Source organism: Amblyomma mixtum, chromosome 1 (genome assembly GCF_055824585.1).
Source record: "Amblyomma mixtum isolate Tamu chromosome 1, ASM5582458v1, whole genome shotgun sequence".
Classification (NCBI taxonomy): Eukaryota; Metazoa; Arthropoda; class Arachnida; order Ixodida; family Ixodidae; genus Amblyomma; species Amblyomma mixtum.
In genome coordinates this window covers 280,128,503-280,148,055 of record NC_143012.1, presented here as the reverse complement: position 1 = coordinate 280,148,055, position 19,553 = coordinate 280,128,503, and the positions used below count along the sequence as shown (strand labels likewise).

Genomic DNA, 19,553 nt, shown 5'->3' with positions numbered 1-19,553 from the left:
TGATAAAAAACGTTCGTAGACGCCATAGAGTACAAGTCTCAAAATCAGCTGTTCACGCGGGTAACGCGGGGAGGAGTCAGCGCAGAAATAGCATCAACTCCTAAACTCCCGAATGCTCCCAAACGTGGTGAACATTATGAAGACGGGTAGGAATCTTGAAAAAAAATAAAACCGGAGTTGCTCATTAACAGAAGTCTGCATTCCGTGACGCGAGAACGAAACAAAATAGGGTGGCCCGAACACGGTGAGCCCGAAGGGCATTCAAGTCGAAGGCGTAGAAGCAGGTTTTTTTGTTTGTTTGTTTGTTTGTTTTTCCACATTTGCGAGGCCAACTCATAGTCGGAATCGAAATCTGTAGCTGAAACAGAGGTTCCTTTGCACTTTTAATGCAGGCGGAATGCAACAGTCAGACCGTTTTTCCAGTGCAACCGCAAGAACATTGGTTGTGGTGGAGCAAAGCCACTGCGCACCGCCGAGAGCGTAAGCAGGCCGAAACCAGCCATAAAAACTGTTCAAGCCGATGCAATCCGATGTCCAAGTCAAGTGGTCAAGTGGGCTCGGCTGGCGCGTCCGCTTGGCGATCACAACTAGCGCGTCGTGAGTTTACGTCCCATGTTACCCACGTATCGTCACCATTTTGTAGTAACGTGACTTTAGCGCAGCATGCAAAACGCTGAACGTGTTAAATGTTGTTGCATTATAATTATGATCAGGGGAGTTGCCGGCGCGAGCTACGTTTGCCAGTTATACCGTTATACTACTTGCGAAAATGTCACTTTGAGTACCGTAGGTCTGCAACAAACTATGCTTTGGCCAACCGTTTAGGAAGAATCGCTGGTCTATTAGCTGTCGAAGGAAAATTTTCCCACCACTTTATTTTCCCACCGTTATTGCAGCGCATGGAAGCGCTCCAATAGGGCAGTTTGAACGCAGTTAAATATGTTCAACTGAAAGCTAGTGCAGGTTTCATTTAAGTGTCTACGAAACAGGTCGAAGACACAACCAATGCAACGCGGGTTTTCATGGATTTGATATATCTTCATTCATCATGCTACAGTTTCAGCTACATTTGCGTACGTCACTGCTTTGTCGCAACTCTGTCAATTTTTTACTCTTAGCAATATCCGATAGTTGGGCATTTCGTGGCTTTTTTGTCGCTTGTCCGGCGGCAAAGGGCGGAGTTATTGCTGAGAGATTTGGGTTCGAAGTTGAAAAGGTTTTCCCCGCACCTGTGATTCAAACTTTGGACTCTGGTGACGTGATCACCGAAAACTGGCCAGCCTTGCAATAGATCCCGTTCCCGATCCCGACAACAAAGGTCTCGCGAACAACTCCGGCCTGCACTTCAGTGGTCTCAGCCTCACAAAGCGTGCGATACTTTTGAGGGCTGTGGCAGCGCCGACGGGTCGGAAGTGTCGGCAGCAAGCGAAGCTACCATTGCGGCAGCTGTCATTACACAGTTACAGCGTAGCTGGACAGCCGTACGGAAAATGCGGTAATGCGTTGCCGCTGCTACCGTTGCCAGGCTTGCCTAGCCATATTTGCCGTGCGATAGTAGTTACCGTAGTTTCCATGTTTACCGTACGGTACCGCTTACAGTGTGAACGGAGCAGCATATAGGGATAGTTTGCAGAGCTTACAGGGTATTCCGAGGCGCACTAAAGAATGAGTTGAGCATCCTCCGCACTTTCGTCCTGAAGACTACTTGCTCAACTCATCCTTTAGTGACTCTTTGCGCTTACAGTGATACTCCAAGCGACCACTGATTTACCTCGGACGGCCGACGGAGGTCCGTTTCGGATGTTCCGGATATCAGCTGAACATCCGTAAACAGCCGGTGGACGTCAGTCGGCCGTCCGATAGGAGTCCAAAGGTATAATTCGTCTCGCCGACAGTCGTCCAGCTGAGGACGTCCGTTGCCGGATCTTTCTCGGATATTCGCATATATAGTTCATGCATGCTTTTTTCACTTCCGCGGGACAATACAATAGAAAAAAAATTACTGTATAGCAGGCATATTTTATTGTGGTTCATGTACCTCAGCACAGGACTGGGTTATGGTGGTAAAATTTCTTAAATCTGGCTTTAGATATGACAAGCTTGGGATGTACATCCATAATCTTCCCAGCCACAGGATTTCTGAAAAGACAAGCTAAGAAACATCAGTATTGTGAAACCCGTGGCAAAATGCGGTAGCCCAAGTAAAAACATCGGAACCAATTAGCAGGAGTGTTCCCGGAGCACTAGTTACATATCAAGTCATCAAGCAAGCATTCCACATCATAATTTATAGATTTTAAATTAATCTAGAAAGAATAAGGATATTAGCAGTCAATTAAAATTAAAACGTGTAGTATATACCTTTCATGTCGTGTAATTTTCTTTTAATTTTTTACCAGATAACACCGAAGGAGGCTGAATGGCACCTCATGTACTTAATTTCGACTTTCAAATCCAGCGTGACTGGGGTACTAATGCATGTTATGTATTCAACACGTCTCTGAGCACAGCCAGTAACAACGTTTCTTCATGTCGCCACGGAAAAACCGAAATTGCACTGGAAGGAGTGAAACAGCGCTCAGTTTTTCAATTCACATAAACCATCACATGAGAAGTAGCAGGTGAGTGAGCTATCCAACAAATTGTGAAACTGATTATGGTGACAAGATTTTGAGCAAAAAGTGCACCTAAATCAAATTATCTAAAGCAATGGTAGAAAGTGAACTGACACACAGAATATCACACGTTTTGTGCGGCAAGAATGTGATGTTCGCGGCTAACAAACGGGGCAAAAAAATCTTCCCATAAGTGATGCGACATAAGAGTACGCTTAGGCGGATTCTTTTTCTTCCATTCATTTGCAAAGGTCCATTTCAAAAGTAAATGCTTTTTTCAGCTTCCAAAAAAGGGAAGCATCAACCAAGACCAGTTTCCAGTGCAGTTCGTGCTGCAAGTATAACGTACAGACGAAGGACTTTAACAAACACCACGTTAAGCGTTAGGTAGTGACAGCTCTCATTTTTCTACAAGATATATGCCAATGTATCGGTACTTTAATCTGGCGGTTTTATATTTACAACCGTCAATTCACGATCAAAACGGACGGACATGCACAGCACAGTATGCGTCTGTGCGCAGAAAGCCGCAAAGCTTCCGTTGCGAACTAGTGCAAACCACGCGTGCTCCCGATATTGTTCCTTCCGCGCATTAGTCATCTTTATTGGAACAAGGAAATTCACATGCGAATATACTATGTCCTGTAACCTCTTAGGGGAGCGAGAATTAGCTCCGCTAATTGAGGGCTCCCGCAGCTGTGAAAACAGCACACTTGTGGAAACATATCTAGTGGAATACAAAGACGCAGGAAAACAAGGACGAGAACATGCAATATGCAAGACGAGCGCGTTGCTGGAGCACCTGTGGAAGCCATCGCCTCGTGCTTTCAACCCCCACTCTCCTGCGAACAAATGGTATGTGATCCTGCTCATTGTCCTAAAAGTAATCTCCAAGCGGTGTACTAAACTCATCTTTGTAGGCAATCGCACTGTAAGCCGCCTTTCATCCAAAATCGGCTCAGTACGGCATTCCAGCGTCCGAGAAAAGGTTCAGGCGCTTCGCAATCTTTCGAATCTGAAGTGAAACAGCACACTCGTCCGCAGGCCAAAGCCACTTAATAAAGAAGCTTTTAACCTTATATTAATTTGGCTCAATGGCGGCTCTTGCACTGCAGGTAGGATTATGAAATCGCACCAATTTACAAATGTCTTCGCATCAAACCCTGTAGCTCATGCAAATAATTTCTTGGAAGCAGATATCCAGTTTGAATTCCAGTTTGAATTTCGAGCCAGCTAGTCCATAAAATTCACAAAATTTATTTCCGGAGTAAGCCTTTCTCGGTTATATAAAAAAAAAAGCTGCAGAGTAATATACACGAAACACGCGAATATTCTGTGAAAACCAAAAGTAGTCCATACTCTTGTCTTGAGTTAAGACGTGTTGGCGGCGGGCTATAGTTGGTTATGAAGCATAATGAAGTGAACAGCGCAATCTGAGACACACTCACACAAAGTGCGACGAAGAATGAGAATACTACTCGATTCATTTCATGTCGATTCATTTCATGATGCATGTCCTGGAAAAATACTCAGCCGTACATCCCTCGGACGTACTCCTCGTCTCTCATGCGAATATGCAAAAGCGGACACTGATCGTACGTCCGGCGTACGTCCAATCTCGGCACTGGATGTTTGGATCTAGCTCGGACGTCCGACGGATATCTGTGGTTGCTTATGCCTTTCACTTTTCGTAGCGTCGTAACATTGAACCAAATTATGTGGTCAGCCGCGGCTCGTCTGACGGCACTGGTACACCAGCCCACCGACAGTGCTGCTGCCCTGCTGTGAATCGGCACGGCTGTTGCGTGCGACGCAGTGGCGGTCCTAAGGGAGGCGAACTGCCCGTTTTTGGGCTCTCATAGGGCGAGATTTAATTTTTGACGTAGAACTGGAAAGCTTTTTTGTCTGTGATGCGCTAGGTAGCTCCCCTACTTTGTACGTTCATCGTGTTAACCACTGTCTTATTTCACACAATTCTTCCTTTAACAGGTTGGGGTTATACGATTACAGTTAGTTGGTAGTTATTGTCGAGGTATAGTGGTGCTACCATGCCCCCACAGTTGCTTTTGCGCTTCATGACTGCCGCTATCATTCAAGTTGTAATATTGCGAGATGAATTATATATGAACATTGCCCACGTAACAGTTAACATTCAAAGCATGAGTTAGGGTATAACATCTATATCGTTCCCAATTTATTTTTTACAACAAAGCGCACAGAAATTGTTGTACAAATAAAGTGTAAATAAAAATCGTTGTTTCTATTTTTGTTTTCTTTTTTGGTATACGGAAGTCCATCCGACCAACCTCTGGGACCGCCACTGCTGCGACGTCATATTGTCCGACCTTTTTCTTTGAAGCAGCCTCCATCTTTGTTGCTATTACCCGCAGAAAGTAGCGCGTGCCCGTTCCGGCGTGGACTCCACAAACGGCACCCATAGACGCCCATGTATGTGCTGGTTGACGATACGAATTCGATTTGTGGTTAATTCAAGTTGCGACTAGCAGTTTTGTGGAAGCTACTACGCTGATTCTAACATAATCAGACGCACACTTGTGCGACAGTTAAGGGGCACATATTCTTTGCGCAAGGAATTGCCTCCCAAGACAGTGCATCATTTTTTGACGACCACTCCAATGTGTGCCTCCTGAAACTGAGGGCTTGCGGGGATGTCTGCCCGATACCGCAGTCACTTATGCGCAGGTGGTTGCTGTGCACGTTCTAAGCGTCACGGCTATCTGTAAACGTAGTCATTGCGCTACAGCCGGCGCTAGGGTGCCCTAGCCGGTGCAAACTAGGCACAAACTTCGCCTGCCCCCGCCGAGGCGCTTCCACAAATGTATGTTTCCCCAAACGTCGTGTTTCCTTTTGAAGAATTTGTTGGCGAGTGTATGTTTGTTATTTCCACCATCTTCCTTTCTTCCCCCTTTTCATTCTCGCCCTAACCTCCTGTCATGACAACACCACCCATTTCAAATTTGGACGAACGCAATTCCCGCCGCCGCACCGCTCCCTCTCGAAGGAACAGCAGGTGGCGTGAGGAAGACTTCAGACCGACTCCTTCCCAAACCCAGATGTGTACTCGCACATATTTACTCGAAATTCTAGAGGCCCGTGTACTGTGCGATGTCAGTGCACGTTAAAGAACCCCAGGTGGTCGAAATTTCCGGAGCCCTCCACTACGGCGTCTCTCATATAGCCTTAGTCGCTTTGGGACATTAAACCCCATAAACCATAAACCTTAAATCTCTAGCCAGAACTGCAGCTTCTGTGCCCAAAAGGCAACTTTAGATCGCATAATCTGGGTCTGTAAAGCCCATCCTCTACCCTCAGATCTCATTACTGCTCCCTTACCTGACTCGGCGCTATCAGTAAAAGCCAGCGACGACCGATCGAGACACTCAAGTCAAGCCGTCGAATGGGCCTATGCAGTCCGAGACCTGCATGATCTGGTCATCAGCTACTGACCACCACTCTACTATTTCGTCCAATAAAGTTTTTACTCACTCACTCGCTCTCTCTTCGTTATCGCCCTGTTTTTGTGCTCTTGGCTTTGCTGTAGTTCTGCGGTTACTAGCACGACGGCGGGAAAACCGCGAGCCGGGCAGTTGGTTTGGAGATATCGGCACGTGCGGACGTGTGTGAGGTCAGCCAGGGAAGTGGTCGGCAAGTGAGCCTAGGCGGGTGCCTGACGTGTAGAGCGCGGCGACGGCGCCCCCGGAGACGCATGGCCCAAGTTCGCCTGTATCCGCAACACCCCATCAGCCCCGCGCGCATCCGCAGCCCGACGCTCCCTGCGACCGGACCTTTCCACCCCGCAGCTAAGCCACCGTTTCTCCCCATTCGCTTTATTAACTCTTTTCTTTGTCCTGTGGCTGTTTCTCGTCCTATTCTTTTGTACATTATTGCTTTAATCTTGTAACTTTGTTGTATAGTCTCGCCCTGGTGTTTTCCTCTTCATGTTAATAGTTTGCGTCCTCATTTTGTGCTTGTTGTTCGTGTCGCGCCTGTGTTTTGCCGCTATTTATCGCTCTTCCCCCTCCAAACTGTCGGAGAGTGCATTGGTGGGCAGGTTGGCCCGATTATAACTTCGGCGCCAACCAACCATCGAGCAGCCCACGATATCATGACAACAACGCAGTGCTGGCCAACAAGTGAATCCTTTATTTAGAAAGAATTAACTGTTTTTTATGGGCTGCAGGTGAAAACAAGCATTAGGAACGAACACTGTCCGAAATTTAAAAAAAAGATGACAATAAAAAGGATTAAACAGATATACCAGCGGTGTACATGCAAATGTTATGCTGATATCTGTTTAAATCTTGTTACTGTCATCTATTCTCTATTGGACGGTTAAAATTAAAGGGGAAAACTTCTTTTATGACAATTTCAAAGGAAGCGCTTTACTGTTCCAGGTTGTGTCTGGGTGTTTGAGGATGAGGTGCTACTGGCAAAAAATCTGGCACCACGGATGACATTTGCTGTTGCTGCATGCAAGACCGAGAAACGATAAAGATTATTTTCATCTAATGAAAGACCCTCCAGCCCTCAGTTCACGAGGTCACTTCCAAGATGCACTGGGGTTTAGGAGCAGCCAGAGCAGGCTCAACTTTCAGAAAGTAGAAGCATGTTAGAGGCGATTAGAGTATTGGAGGAGAAAGGCAAGAAGAGAGTAGTTTAGATATGAAAAGAGAAAAATTGGCATTTGATCCGAAGAAATTTATCGCGCTAGGAATTAATGGTTAAGTGACAAATATCACCACCCCGATATAAAGTGGTTGCAGCTGATTATCCGTTTCCACTCCTGGCTTCCACATGACGCATCCGTGTCTCTCCATACACTGCAATTGCTGCAATGTTGGTTGCCACGTGGAATTTCTGCCCCCTCTCTGTGTACATGCCGTGCTTTCTCCAACGCCCTCTCCACATTTCACGTCTTGCAGCTGCCACCACTCTCTCTCTCTCCACACTCACTGCGCTTGCGCCGACAACACGTTCTCCGCCTGTCGCCTCTCGCACCTGTGCTACGATTGAGACCTGTTGCTGTAAACACTTGCCTTTCTGCATGAAACTGCATGGGTGCGTTTGGGCTCAGGCGTGACACTGACAGTAGCATGAGGGTGGTTGTGCCTTATACGGCCTCATTAGAGTGTCAAGATGTGCCATTAGTAAAACAAGGTAAGAAATCATTAATGTTCATTGTAACTTGACCTTTTGACTTTTTTTTTTCAGCCTTTCTTTGCTGCTTTCTGGACTTGCAGAGCAGCACCAGTCAGTGGTCGATGTTCAGCCACCATCTTGCCATGCAACAGGAGGACGTTCAAGCAGTTTTAAAGGCCACGCACTTGTTTATTCACAGATAGTCACAGTCAAACATCTGAATAGGAAATACACACCACATGTTGAGGCATGTTCCCATTAGGCAAATCAATAGTTGGAAGGTATACACTATAAGCGGTGTCTACAGAATAGCAGTAATTTAATAGCGTTATGTGAAAGCATAGACACTCCGTTAGTTACAGTGTACAATTTTTAGGGGTGTGTGAATATTCAGAAATTTCGAATACCGAATCAATATTCAAATTCAAATTCTTTATTTCTGCCTTGTAAAGATAGACAGCGGAGGCGCAGAAAAAGCTGTGAGAGACAGCTTGACTAAGCCGCAGCCCCCTTTCGCTTGGCAGCAGCTTGAGAGCAAGGCTTTTAATACAGAACACAGTTGCAAAGCGTGATAACAAGTATACAATAATGAGCAGGTACAAGAGAAAACGAAAGAACATTATACAATATTGACACAATATTCACATTGGGTAAACACAGGTAATGGCAGCAAAGAAAATAAAAAGAAAAGAAAGAAAAAAGGCACAAAACAAAAATCCTACATGCTAGCATACAAAGCACGCAAAGACCTGTTTGACGAACTGAAAAGGTCAAAATTATTATGTACATACGCGTTTAGCAGGGAAGAAAGAGTGAACTGCAGGCGTTCTCTACCCGAGTTTAACCGAGTTTAATATCCTTCTATTATTCGAATGAATCAATTATTTTATGTTCAAATTATTCGCAACAAATCAAATAATATGTCCAAGTTTTCGAATACTTTCCGAATAATTAGCGCAAAGTTTGAATAAGGCCTTCGATATTTTTCTTCCACGACTATTTGAAAAACAGTGACTATGCACGCCGCGTAGCATGCTGCTGCGATCGGTATGCGCGGGATGTAGCGGGACGTAGGTCTAAGCTCCGCGGTGCGGCGCATTCCCTTGGCGGTGTTCATAAACCTCATACATGGCATAAGAGATTGGACGATGAGGCAAGGCCCAGACAAGTTCAGCAAACCCGGCCTTTGTGCCTGACCACGGAAGCCGATACGTAGCTCTCGTCCGTCTCATGCACTGAGATGTGATGGTAGTTTGTTATCTTCCGCGATCAACAGTAAAATGTACTTTTCCTATGCGCATAACATGACAGTGATAAAGTTAATGCTCTGACTTTGTGTTGCGACCCGCCCAGAATGGAGATAAGTGTTGCGTTTTTTAGTAGGTACAGTTATAAATGCGATAGCAGTGCTTCGCTGTTTCTCACGATTGCTCATTGAAGATTTGTACAAGTAGCGAATATCTGTAAAAATATTCGATTCGTATTCTATTCGGTTTTTAGCTAAACTAGTCGTATTCGATTCGGTTTGGAAAAAGTACTATTCGCACATGTGCACCCCTATCAATTTTGCATTAAGTTTGAATACCTGCGTTGGTCAGTAGTGAATCGAGATTAAACATTTACAGGAAGGCCAGGACCACAAGAGCCACATTCTTAGCAGTGTGTATCAGCAATAGCCTTTGTAAATACCGTGCTGTTCACCTGACGCGTGCTTTCTGGTTTTACCTTTGATTGCTCATTTCGGAGGAGGCTCCAAATTTTGGCGCTTTCGTGTTCTGTATGTGACTGCCTATTAAAGGACTAGTTGAGCATAACACTCATTCTGTCTTGTGAGATTTATGCAGTTGGTGCTAAACTGTCGTCGCCAAATGCTGCCAGCATGGGCGTCCGGAAGGGGGGTTCCCATCCCTTACGGCGCGGTTCAGGTGTTCGCCGAGATATGTGAGACAGATACTGCGCCATTTTCCTTTCCTCAAAAACCAATTTACCTCTTGGCATGCATGTAGCCTTATCTATTTCAGCATTTGGTATTTTAGTTAATCTGCTATCTTATGTAGCAAGAACTTATACATACTACAAGGTCTGTTAAGTGCTCTTTCTGGAAAATGAATATCATGACTTCAGCCCTTTTATTTTAATCACCTCTTGAAGATTTATAAATTTATTTCTTGATCAAGAACTTCACTGTGATTGATTCCTTTATTGTTGCAGTTGTTTCAAGAACCTGGAAATCAGTGTGTGCATATTGTGCCCAGTGCTTTTATGCGAAGCATATTACTAGAGCTACACTACAGCCCGTCGAGCGCGGCGGTGGAGCTACCATTGACCTTTAGCGTGACCACGTGACACCACGTGACAACATGACGTCACAGCAGAGGAGAGATGGGCTGCCGGCTCGCGCGGTCGGCCGCGGTGGTGGAGGCTCCACATCACAGGCGCGGCGGCTGACCACGTGACAACATGACGTCACAGCAGAGGAGAGATGGGCTGCCGGCTCGCGCGGTCGGCCGCGGCGGTGGAGGATCCACATCAGAGGCGCTGCAGCTGACCACGTGACGCTACAGCAGCGGTATAAAGCTGAGCTTGCCTCGCTCTCCGGGCACTTACGAGGCGGCCAGGTGTTGGGATGCCGCCTAGAAGCAGGGCTGATTTGAACGAGAAGCGAAAGCTTCAGCGTGCCACAGAGACCGATGAAGAGCGGGATGAACGTCAACCAAGGAAAGCCATGTATTACCAAGCCTAGCCATCAATATGCTTCGCATCTGACTAGGCTTAACCTTAGCTAAGCCTCAGCCATTTTTTTTATACACATTTAGAGGCATTACTTTTTTCAGAAAAATGCCTTTAATGCAGGAGCTTGCATTTCCTGCACTCTAACGCATCTTATGATGTTTTTCTTAATATTATAAATGCTCTAATCGAAACTGGATTCACCTGCTTCGCTTGGCCATGCACGTTGGCTTAGCTGACAGCATGGAGATGGACCACTGATTAAACCGGCATACTTTTGTGGAGATGAACAGCAATATTCAGGATATTAACACTTCACATGAGTGCGCATGGAGTCTTGTGTTTTCTCTATTCCTTCATTTTGTGAACGGTTATAGGCTGTTAGGAAGGGCCAAATGTTCTAGTTATGCCCCGTAGTGCAAGTTATACAGTGTATAGCCATAGCAGAGATTCACTTCAGTGGCTCTTTAGGCGCTTTTTACCTGCCGCGGTGGCTCAGCGGTTAAGACGCTCGGCTACTGAGCCGGAGTTCCCGGATTCGAACCCGGCCGCGTTTCGATGGAGGCGAAACGCAAAAAGGTGCCCGTGAGCTGTGCGATGTCAGTGCACGTTAAAGATCCCCAGGTCGCCGAAATTATTTCGGAGCCCTCCACTACAGCACCTCTTTCTCTCTTCCTTTTCACTCCCACCTTTCTCCCTGCCCTCGTGGCGCGGTTCGGGTGTCCACTGAGATGTGAGACAATTACTGTGCCATTTCCTCTCCTAAAAAAAAAAACAATTTTCAAAAAACCAATTTTACCCTCTAGGTACATCCTTTGACGGCAAAAAAAAAGTGCTGTGCCACTTTAATCACACACTACCTTTGTCAACTGTTATGTGCACCATATTGTCAAGACTAAATGAAGTGCAAGAACTTATGTCATGAAATGAAATGAAGTTTCATTGGAGCAGCAAGGGCAATTGGATAAGGCCTGGAAGCGGTACCAGTGTCGGTACTACCATTACAGAACAAATCACCGCGCCTATCTGGCAAAGAACAAACATATGCACAATACCAAGAAGCCCTTCCAGTGCACCGTGTGTAGCAAAAACTTCACCCATAAGAATAGCCAGCGGGCGGACATGAGAGCACACAGCTTACAGAAACCGTTGTGCTGCATCAATGCCCGAACCGCTTTGCCGATTGGAGCTCTGTGGCATGTGACGACACACGTCCACTCAGTGGTTATTGCGCTCGGCTGCTGAACCGAAAGTCGCGGGCTCGATACCGGCCGCGGTGGTCAAATTTCAATGGAGGCGAAATTCTAGAGACCCGTGTACTGTGCGATGTCGGTGCACGTTAAAGAACCCCACGAAATTTCCGGAGCCCTCCACGGCGTCCCTCACAGCCGGAGTTGCTTTGGGACGTTAAACCCCCATAAACCCACATCGAGGAAGATAATGGAGTCCCTCCATGAACAGCGACTTCTGTTATAAGTTTTGTTTGTATGTTTAGCTCGTGCTTCTTTGTATCTGACCACTGTTTCTTTTTAATTACTCATCCCTAAACTTAAAAAGGGTAGTTCTCATTTGGCTGCCCATGTGCCTTAGTGCAAGCATTTATGAGTTGAATGTATTTGAATGACGTTGTGAAGCAAGTGCTGCAATGCCTGCACGCCAGTGTTTTTTTTTTTAGCGATGGTGAGTGACATAGGCGTTACTGACCTCGCAGCAGCAGCTTTCACATTGCAAGCAAATTTAATCCCATGAATGAAGAATTGAATTTTTATGTTTCTGACCTGGTCATCCTTAATATGTTGGATATGTTACGTGTGTAGTGAAAGCGCTTGTACAAATTTGACGAAGTTAACAAAGTTTGTCATGGACTTGGTTAGTTTCTGAAAGTAACCAGAAATGCTACATTTAGCATGTTGAAGTATCCAACTTTTGTGTTTAGTTTTTCTTGTATTGGTGTTATATATTTATGTCCTTTTCTGCATATTCATCCCTTGCTCACGTCCTGTGTGCTTCTCTTAATACTGCAGGATATCAAGGTACCTATTCGTGACCTATGCTCAAGAGTGGCTACAAAGTGTGGGAATAGCTCCTAGCAGCATCCAATTTATGACCCTCCACAGAATGAAGAGAGTAGCAAAGAAGCGTGGTGTGCCTGGGATTTGAGGATCATAAAAAATGGACAGACAATCTTATGATGTGATGTGACAAATCTGCGTTTGCAATAATTGTTGTGCATTTCGCTTTTGAATTATCTGCCTTCCCATTGCATGTTTGAATTTGATTTTGCCGTCACTTGCCGCAGTATGCATTACTTCTTGAGTCGTATCGTGAGTGTAGTTTTATGTTTGGGGTGTTATAATGTGGTACTATTAAGCGAGTCCTGTATATCTAAAACATAAGTGTTAGCTATATTTCAAGTGTTTTGAGTATTTTGTAAATTTTTTTGCATTGCTGGAGGATTTTTGTTTTTGTATATATCAGCCCAAGTGTGTTTAGGCGCACAAAGATGTTGCCTCTTGGTATGTGGCAGTGAAAAGTAATGAGGTTTGGATTTATCTCGTTTTTCACTCAAGGGTCTGATATTAGTCTCCTTTATTGTGAAATAGCAAAATCTAGTTCGTTGTTGAGAATTTTATGGCAAACTGTGTTTTGCTTTATTTAGCCTTAGGTGTTACAAGCCTGCTGTACATTACCTTTGTTCTTCTCTTTAAATGTTACTGCCGAAGTTTTACAATTCGATTACCTTAAATGAATGGAATGCATGAAACTTGCAGGTAAAACATGCGCAGCCCTTTTTGGGCTGCCATTTAAAATGGTGACGTAATCGCTGAATCAAATCGCGACTGCCTTCAAGCTTCTCTGCAGCGAACAGCGCCAAGTGGGGGGCGCGTGATGACGTCATCTACGATACCGGTACGTTTCCAACGCATAAAGTCTTGCTTTGAAGGAAGAAAATCAACGCCATCGAAGACAAAGTCGGCCGAGCGTTCTTTGGCAGGATCCAAAGAGGCACGGCGGGTGTGGTTGACGGCAGCAGAAATAAGAAATATTACTGTCCGTGACGTCATACCGAGCTTCTCCGCATCCTCCGGTACTGTAAGGAGGACTGAAATTTAATTGTCGATTACGTCACCATACTAAATGCTAGCGCCTACACCATAGATAGTACTTTGAGTTCCTTGAACACCGCGAATTATGAAAAAGTGGTGCAGTTGCTGTGCAAGGGCTTGCAACCTTGTTTCTTTTTCCGGGGCTTATTTGCCATGCTTGAATTGTTTATTCTTGTCTATGTACAAATTTATGAGGTTGGCTGAGGTTGTCAGCCATTAGTGAAGGCCATAGCTGCATGAAAAACTGGGTATTAAATATGCTTTAAGGTGCATTTTATCTAGTAACGTGGGCTGTCCTTTTGAATCTTATGATTGAAATCACAACTCCAACATGTGAAGTTTTTCTTATGTCACATACAAAAATAGCATGCTGCGTACTTCAGTTAATTTTTTTACCCATTTGGCTTGATAACATAATCTGAATCGCTCAGCGGACCTAATCCATTGTTTCATTAAAATATTAATACGTGGAAATAGTGTCCAGCCAATCCAAACCACTTAAATTGTCCTACGGAAAGGGATCACATTGCCAATTGCACATTCATTGTGTCCACCAGTAGAAGAGGACACATCATGCATCGTTCCTTGCTTTCACAACTTTGATATGAGGTGCCCATATTGTGTGCAGTGCTTTTTGTGTGAATTTAGATCAATGATCTTTTCAGGAACAGTAGCTTTAATGGGGGGGGGGGGGGGTTGTATTTCTTGTTCTTAAATACAGCTTGTAATGCCCTTTCTAATGTTATAGACACCCTGGCAGAGCTTCAGGCAGTGTTCATTAATATTAGAGACAACTGCTTGGCTTGACTTGGTCATGCACGCTGTCTTAGCTGACAGCATAGAATGCTAATTAAACCCAGATAACCTTGTATAGGCATACCCGGAAATGTAAAACATGTCTCATAGAAATGCTAAAAGGCTCACTTGTGTCAAGGGGTTCAATGTCATTCCTCACAGCCTACTATGCAGAATACTGGTACTGCAGAGATTCATTACTGTAGGCACTGTAGGCACAACCCATTATCTGCAAACAGATGCCGTACCCAATAGCCAGACATCCTGATCTTCTGTACTGCCATGTTGTTCTGGCTAATTGATCCACCAACACAGAGTACTGTGCAGTTGAATTCTTCTACTGCACAGTACAGTAGGGTACCCAAGTGAAGCAGCAGAAATAAAATTCGCTTCATGATTTGGACTCGTAGAAACAGCGTTTTTCTTGACAGTTGTATTGCGGTGTTTGTATTTTTCTGATGCAGGCTCACCTGCCATTAGCACTGTCAGGGACCCAGCCATCATGCCACCGATGGCAAGGCCATTGGAGCCACAGGGGCAACGAGACAAGGGCCGGAAGCTGTACCAGTGTCAGTATTGTCCTTACATAACAGAACACTGCACCCATCTCACAAAGCACGAACGTATACACACAGGCGAGAAACCCTTTTGCTGCACCATGTGTTCCAAAAGCTTCGCCCAGAAGGCTAACATGCAGGCGCACGTGAGGACACACACTGGGGAGAAACCATACTGCTGTACCATGTGCCCGAGACGCTTCACTAATCGAAGCTCTTTGCTGCCACACGTGAAAACACACTACCGTCATGCTCACAGGGGCTCACCATGAACGCCCTCTTGTGCTAGGAGCATTATGTACATGTTTAGCTCGCATCTCTTTGTCCATGATCACTGTTGTTTGTTTTCTATAAATAATGAAACAAATTTGGTTATATTTGGTTTCCATTCATTTCTCACTGCGCGCTGTGTTCACAAGCGAAGACGTGTTGTTTATATTGCCTATCCACAAACATAGGATGGGGTGGTTTTCATTCAGCTGCCATGTGATTTATACCTGTTACCATTCTGCGAACAGGAGCACTTTTAACTGCGCTCAAAGTTCTCTGTCGCAAGTTGTGTTTCAATGGGTGAACAGGAGCAGGAGCTCTGTGATCCAATGGTTGAACAGGAGCAGTTTGGCGACGCTGAGAGCAGTCGAGGGCAGCTGGAGCTGCTCCCGCGCAAGAAGCGGAGTGGGGAGGGAATCACGTGAAGCAAACACGTAATATCCTTTAATTTTGGTTGTGTTTTCTTCGTTTCGGCACCAATGCGGCAGCAAAGCGTCGTCAAATAGCGGATATACTTGCTGAAATGGAGGACCACAGCAATGATAGTTGCTTTCGCTCGAGTTCGAGCAGCTCTAGCAGTGACACCGAGGTGTACGCTGAAATGTTTTTCAACTGTTCTCACCGCCGCAGAAAAGACACAAGGTTGAGGCATACGTCAAGGAAGCTGTCTGCCTCCTCGGATAAAGGGGTGAGGAGTTCATATTCGAAGACTTTCGAGTATCAATCACAGTTTGCTTAAACTGATTTCTGCGCAAATTTGCGCGGTTTCGAGCGTCTGTGGCAGGGATGCTGTCAAGGCACGTCACGCGATACACCTTCGCCTTCGCACTGCTCTCGGAGTGCATGGGACGTTCCAGTGCGGGAGCAAGAAGTCGCACTCTCGCTGCGCTATGCTCTGCTCACCAGTGCTCTTGCTTCTGCTCCTGTTCTGCCAATGGAATTCGGCGTAAACATATATGACTGAGATGGATTTAAACGGCACTGTAATGCAAATGCAATGTCTGCATGATAATGTGTTTCTTGGGATGAGTGATCTAGGTGTTAGCGAGACAAAAAAAATTTAGCTAATTTTGAGGAAACAGCAGATTTCTTTTTGCAGGTAACTTAAATTCCATGAATGGACATATCGTTTGTTTCCAATACCTTTGTCGATGCTGGGAGTTATCTGTGGATTTTCTTAGTTTGTTTGGTTGGTAGAACGTTATTTGAGCCACTTCAGTGGATCAGGTGAGGGTGGGGGAGGGGGAGGGGGATAAGCAGGAATGCGACGGGCCCTCGGGCCGCTCTATGACCGGGCACTGCCGGGCCGCGGCGACCTTCAAGGCCCAGCCGAAGATGCAAAGCTGTAGCTCCGGTTGTAAGCTGCGTAGAGCAGCCTCCCATCCGGAATAATTTCGACCACCTGGGGATCTTTAACGAGCACTGACATCGCACAGCACACGGGCGCCTCTTGCGTTTCGCCTCCATCGAAACGCGGCCGCCACGCCCGGTTTCGAACCCGGGAACTCCGGCTCAGTACCCGAGCACCCTAACAACTGTCGCGTGTAAAAAAAAAATATGAAATAAGGGGGTGCCGTCAGAAAAAATGGCTGGCGGGATCCCTGAGGGCGCAGGCACCCTGAGAAGCGCAGTTGGGGAAGAGTACTATTGGTTACGGTACTTCAGGTCTTTTAACATATATACTACTCAAAAAACATGCCCTTTTACTTTTCGTCTCCGTTGAAACCAGGCCAGTGTGTCCATAAATTAAACCTGTGAAATCGTGTTCATTGTAGTAACACGTTCACAGGAACACGTCATTGCTATGGCTGCAAGGACATTGTAATATTTAACATCGCAGGCCGCAAAAAAAAAAAAAAAATACTGGTGAAACATCTAGAGGTTACGAAAGGCTGTCTATTACGCTTGTATGCAGCCCTTTTCATTTGCTTTGAGAACTTCAGAGTTACTCACAGACGAGATCACTTCGAAAAGCAAAGTGGGCGAACCCACCCCATCCTCTATTTTTTTTTTATGTTTACCAAACCAGTTTCTTCAGCTGTTATTGCAATTTGGGCGCCTCTGCCTGCCGCTTCTTTACTTGTTGTAGGATTCTAATTGCACACAGTGAACAGTTTACCTCCTGCCCCAGGCCGGGCCTCAAGCCAAGCTTTGTGGTCCGTGCTCAGTAGAGTGGTAAATTAGCGGGCTGTGGCTTCGGAATGGGGCCAGTGCAGTACTTGGCGAAGATGCCTTCTGAGCGACAAATGGAAGATAGTTTACAGTCGCCGTTAGCTCGACGCCTTGTAAATGCTTTGGTGCAAACAGGCATAAAAAGGCTTGGAAAGTAGTCTTCTCTAGTCTCCATGTGCACGCCTGCAGTTAAACGTCCAGAAGACGTCAGGAACATGGAAACTTGCGCACGTCTTCAGAAGCTCTAGATGTTGAAGCATCTATATGTTCAAAAATGTCTGCTAAACATTTCGTGTTGAGTCGAACTGATGTGCCAGCACAGCAGATGAAATCAGGGTGTGCCCATATGAAGCACGAGAAATGAAATTCGCTGCATGAACTGTGTTCCCACAAGCGTTGTTTTTGTCTATAACAGTCGCACTGCAATGCATTTCCGTAACGCAGGCATGCCTGCCATGAGTGTTGTCGGGGATCCAGCCACCATCCCGCCAGTGGTGGCTCGACAGGGGCAGGGCAGGAAGCGGTACCAGTGCCGGTACTGCCCTTACACCACTGTGTGCTTTGCCCATGTGACGAAGCATGAGCGTACGCACACGGGTGAGAAACCGTTCCGCTGCACCGTGTGTTCCAAAAGCTTCAGCGAGAAGAGTAACCAGAGGGCGCACATGAGGACACACACTGGAGAGAAGCCATACGGGTGCTGCATGTGCCCGAGGCGCTTCACTAATCGGAGCTCTCTGCTGGCACATATGAAGACACACTACCGCCAGGCTCAAGGGGTCTCATCGTCACTTGTTTAGGTCGAATGTACTTGTGATTTGACCTCACACCCTGTCCGTAGAATGGAAGGTGGCATGGTTTTCATTCGGCCACCAGTGCTGCTTGCGTGTGCACATGTTCGACGATCTAGGACTGTGAATCTGACATTGTACAACAAGTGCAATGCCTGCATGTCGTTGTTGCATGTATTTTCTTGTTATTCCTGGATGTGGTGTCAGTAACCTTTTATGCGTTGATATGTGATCTAAAAAAAGTTTCGTAAAGTTGTGCGACGAAGTAGTTCATATTCCAAACATTTCGTATGCCGTTGACGATTGTTTGTTAATGGAAAGCAATTGAAAAGTGAAAAAAGAAATGTCGATTGGGAACATGAAATAAAGTGCCATTTTTTAATCTCCCTTGCTGGCTTTTTACTTTTTGCTCACGTTTTATACATTCCGCTTTCTTCTCGCGAATGCAAGAATCGAAGGTAACTATCATTTTCAACAATGGAATAACTGCAAACTAAGAAACGCATTTTTAAGCTATCCTTGCCATTTGAGAGGCATCAAGCCAGAAGGCTGCCGATTAATATCTACCATCTGGGTAAGCTAACCCTTTCAGGTGCATATTTCTTTAATAAACTTCTATGCTTATCGTGCACTCATTTTACTTTTTGAAGATACACAAGACTAGAAACTCAGAAACAAAAAATTGGCATTAGTGCTGGAAGCAAAATCTGTCTGCAATAAAATAGACGTGCTGCCACGCTCAGTGTTTTGAGAAATTTTAATTGCTGCGAATTCGCTTGTTGGCGTAAAAAGGAAAAAAAAATGGTAGGGTTTTAACGAAGTTAAACCGAGCCGACGTGCGAAAGCACGTGTTCACTCTTCGCCTCTTCTTTCTGGCATTTGCATGTGCACGCAACCGCGTTTCTCGCTTTTCATCTTCACACCCTCTCTCCATTCGGCGGCAGCTGGCGCGAAGCCCTCCTCCCATTGGCTACCGCTGGCGCGACGCTTCTCCGACATTACCCGAGCTTCCACCCATTGGCTGTAGTACAGTCTACGGTCCTCCGAACTAACCCGAGCTTACCCGAGTTACTCCGAGGATGGCTGGCCTTCCCCCGCTGCTCTCTAAAATTCCTGATGAGCACCATGCCCTTTACGCCGACGACATCACGATATGGATGACGACAGGCTCCGGCCACATCCAAGATAGCCTTCAAGAAGCCGTAGAGGTGACGCAGAACTACGCGACTGAGAGCGGGCTTACGTGCGCACCTGAGAAGTCGGAACTTAGCCTTCTGCTGGGCTAGTTGGTTTTGGTTCATATTTGAACAGGTTTTAGGCGCAAAAAACAGACAGACACATAGGTCCTGTTACCTA

At 45.8% G+C, this 19,553-nt stretch overlaps 1 protein-coding gene across 1 annotated transcript; it reads left to right on the top strand.

Annotated features, from left to right (window-relative positions):
• Positions 1-549: 549 nt before the first annotated feature.
• Positions 550-18,584, top strand: LOC149371887 (uncharacterized). Its single transcript, XM_089566205.1, has 3 exons — positions 550-597; positions 14,872-14,976; positions 17,851-18,584. The coding sequence occupies exons 2-3, from the start codon at positions 14,910-14,912 to the stop codon at positions 18,204-18,206; spliced, it is 423 nt and encodes a 140-aa protein (XP_089422331.1). The 5' UTR covers positions 550-597; positions 14,872-14,909; the 3' UTR covers positions 18,207-18,584.
• The last annotated feature ends 969 nt before the right edge of the window (positions 18,585-19,553 follow it).